Below are 3,305 nucleotides of genomic sequence, written 5' to 3'. Positions count from 1 at the left end.
GTGCAGAGGGTCGGGGCGGGTCGGGGGGGGTTGCAGCTGCCGGCGCTGCCGGCAGGGCTGAGCGAGTCCTGAGGTCGACAAAGCGAAGCCCTTCTCGGCGCCAGTGGAGGGTGGGCAGTGGGCAGCCAAGAGGGTCCGACACCTCGGTATCCTGGGGGGCACAGAAGGGGCGTGGCGGGGCGTGGGTGGGCGTGGTCTGAGGGGTAGGGCATGACCTGGGAGGGTAACTCCAAGAGGCAGAGCACTGGGGGACCGTCAGGCAGGGCACAGGGCTGGGCTGGGGACTTGCTGCAGGTCGAGGACCCCGTGCCAAGAGCGGCCACAGAGGGGAGCCGTCCCAGATGACGCGGGCGGGGTGTGGGTGCTGGGGGCCACAGGAGGAGAGTGTGCGTGGGGCTGAGCAGGCCCTACAGTGGGGTGGCATCAGGAGAGGCAGGCCTGGTGTCATGTCAGGGAAGGGCCCTTTCCTTGGAGACCGAGGGCTGGCTGGGGACCAGGTGATCAGGAGTGGCCCTGGAGCCTGGCCCAGTGTCCAGGCAGGTAGAGGCCGGCTGTTAGGTTGGCCAGGTCTGGGCAGGGGCCAAGGAGCAGAGCTGGGCCTCTCGTAGCGTCCCTGTGGCGTTTAGTCTTGGTGAGGCCTCGTCCTACAGACCTGGGGCGAGCCTCCTGGGCCCAGCTGAGCCCTGTCCTGCGGCTTGGGCTCCCCACCTCCAGCACTGGCAGAGACAGGCTCTGCTGGGGCCTGGGCCTCAGCGAATCTGCCCTGGGGGAGGTCGGGGTCGGAGTGGGCGGAGGCCCAGCCCTTGCTCCAGTGCCCTCCTCTGCTCTCCGCTCTCCACAAGGGCCAGGGGGAAGGCCTGGCATTGCCCTCTGTTGTCCGTGCTGGGCCGGGGGAATGGGAGTGGCCCCCGGGGGCCTGCGAGGCCAGGAGCACACTGGAGTGCTGCTGAGCGGGGGTCTGCTCCAGGCCGGGCGGGGGCTCACTGGCCTCTCCTTCTCTTACCCAGACTCATCCCCCCTCTGAACCAGCTGGAGCTGCTGCGGAACCTCAAGAGCAAATCTGGGCTCACCTTCAGGTCAGCCGCGGGCCGGGCCGGGCCACAGTGGAGGCAGGGGTGTCTGTGTCCTCTGGGGCCCAACTGCCTGCTGAGGGCAGTGCCCTGGGAACTCCGGGGACTCAGATGTGCTTGGCCACTGGACGTGGCGGAGCTGCTGTCGTTTTCTGCTTCTGCGGCTCCAGCCTAGACTCCCGTCCCTGGGGGCAGCCGGCTCCGGGGTGGGAGGGACGGGCACAGGGAGGAGTGGGGCTCAGCGGGGCCCGGTGGCTCCATGCAAGGAGGGGGTGTCCCGGCCCTGCCCCTCCCAGCAACCCCAACTGGCAGCACAGGCCCGTGGTACCTGCTGCTGCTTCAGCCGCAGAGCCTGCTCTCCTTGGGTGTAGGTGGGTGTACAGAGAGCTCGTCCCCCCCCCGAAGTGGGCTCGCAGGCACTCCCGGGCCCCCATGCTGAGGCTGTCCCCAAGCAGCTCCCCATCTCTGAAGGGCCCTTGGGGCCGAGGGTTGCAGTGGTTGAGTGGTGGTCTGCGTCCCGCAGAGACATGCTCATGCCCTGGAGCCCGGGAATGCACTCTCAGGGTGAGGTTCCTGGGTTCACTGGGTGGGCCCCAAATCCCATTTAGGATTGCGGACACATGTGTGCCACACACGGGTACAGGCACACCTGCATACTGGCATGCTGGGGTGGGGGGATGGAGCAGAGGTGGCTGATGCGGGGTAAGATCAGGGACAACCAAGCCACCAGGAGCTGGCTGGAAGGGCCCCAGAGCGCCTTGGGGGAGTATGGCCGATGGGCTTCAGACTTCCAGCCCTCCTGCACGGAGGGCGGCCCCCAGTGGTCGTCTTTGGTCAGCGCTGGCAAACGGATTTACTTACTGAGACACGGCTGCAGCCATGACGTGGACCAGATGGCGTGGAAGTGGCTTTAGGACTGGGCTTTAACCAAGAGGCTGGCGCAGGTGCACCTGGGCAGGCTCAGCAGGCAGTGGGACGTGGGCCTGGAAGCCGGAGAAGAGGGCATCCTGGCGTGGCCACAGGCACCAGGCTGAGCTGTGTCCCCCTGTGGAGTGGCAGCAGGACGGGGACGTATCTAGCTGAGATCTCTGAGGTGCGGATGGTGTGGCGACCCCTGAGAAGGCCAAGAGAGGCTGGAGGGCCTGCTAAAGAAATGGGAACTGAAGGTCTGAGAGGCCTCAGGCCTGCTCGGACGGCAGAGGACAGTAGACAAGGGTCCACTGGGAGGACACGCGCCTTAGAGAGGCTCACTGTGGCTGGCTGCCTGCCACCGAAGGGGTCCCCGGGCTGAAGGCACGTCACCCACAGGAGGAGTGCAGAGGGTCCCATCCTCGGGCCCAGTGGCATCAAGTTCTGCCGTGTGTTCAGGAAGCTGCAGGTCGGGGACTGTCACACTGGCAGAGATGTCAGCGTGGACGTGAGGGGACAGGTGTGGAGGGAGTGAGGAGGCTGTGATCATACCGACTTCTGTCCTCAGGCCACAGGCCACAGGCCTCTCTTCAGACAGGGCAGAGTGACCCTGCGCAGGGGTGCAGCCGCGGGTAGGGACTGCTGGATGTCTATCCCCTGAGCTTGAAGCCTAGTGGACTGTGTCCTGCTGGGGCTCACCTTGGGGACTGGGGGCCCCTCTGAGTGAGTTCCCTGCTCCTGCCCATCCATACGCGTTTTTAAGCAGATAACTCGTTTCTGGATCCTAGGTCCAAGCCGGCAGGACTTTTGTCCCAGGATGGAGCTCCAGCCTCCTCTGTCCCTGGCTAAGTGACAGGTGGTTTTCGGGGGTGACGGTTGGAACATTTAGGTGAGATTCTGGACAAGCAGGGGATACTGCAGTGTGCTGGAACTTCAGAGAGTGTAGGGTGGGGTGACTGGATGTCATATGGGTGTGAATTTGGGGGATCAGGGAATGACTATGGTGGGTTGAATGCTGCTCCCCCAAACCTGGGAGTGTGGCCTTATTTAGGAAAGGGTCTTGGCAAGTGTAATTATGGATCAGCAGACGGGGTCGCCCTGGGTGAGCAGGGTGAGCCCTCGACCCCTTGACCACTGCGCTAGCCAGGAGAGGGCTCAGAACAGAGCCCAGAGGCAGAGATGGGGTCAGGTGTGTGCAGGAAGGGGCTGCCCCGACACCCGAGGGGTATGGCCTAGCCCATGGCTGGTCCTGGATCTGGGGACGCCAGAGCCTCGACAGGTGAGTCTGGTATTTGAAGTCCCCCTTTTTTACGGCAGGCCACGAGC

At 64.7% G+C, this 3,305-nt stretch overlaps 1 protein-coding gene across 1 annotated transcript in view; it reads left to right on the top strand.

Annotated features, from left to right (window-relative positions):
• The window catches only part of KCNQ2 (potassium voltage-gated channel subfamily Q member 2), a gene marked incomplete at its 5' end in the record, with an annotated part of 52,517 nt that overhangs the window by 28,572 nt on the left and 20,640 nt on the right, over positions 1 to 3,305 (top strand). The window contains 1 exon segment of the mRNA XM_027767722.1: positions 1,008 to 1,076. Coding sequence (XP_027623523.1) covers positions 1,008 to 1,076 — 69 coding nt within the window.

This window comes from Tupaia chinensis, unplaced genomic scaffold (assembly GCF_000334495.1).
Source record: "Tupaia chinensis unplaced genomic scaffold, TupChi_1.0 Scaffold144472_1, whole genome shotgun sequence".
NCBI lineage: Eukaryota > Metazoa > Chordata > Mammalia > Scandentia > Tupaiidae > Tupaia > Tupaia belangeri.
This window is presented reverse-complemented; position numbering and strand designations above follow the sequence as displayed.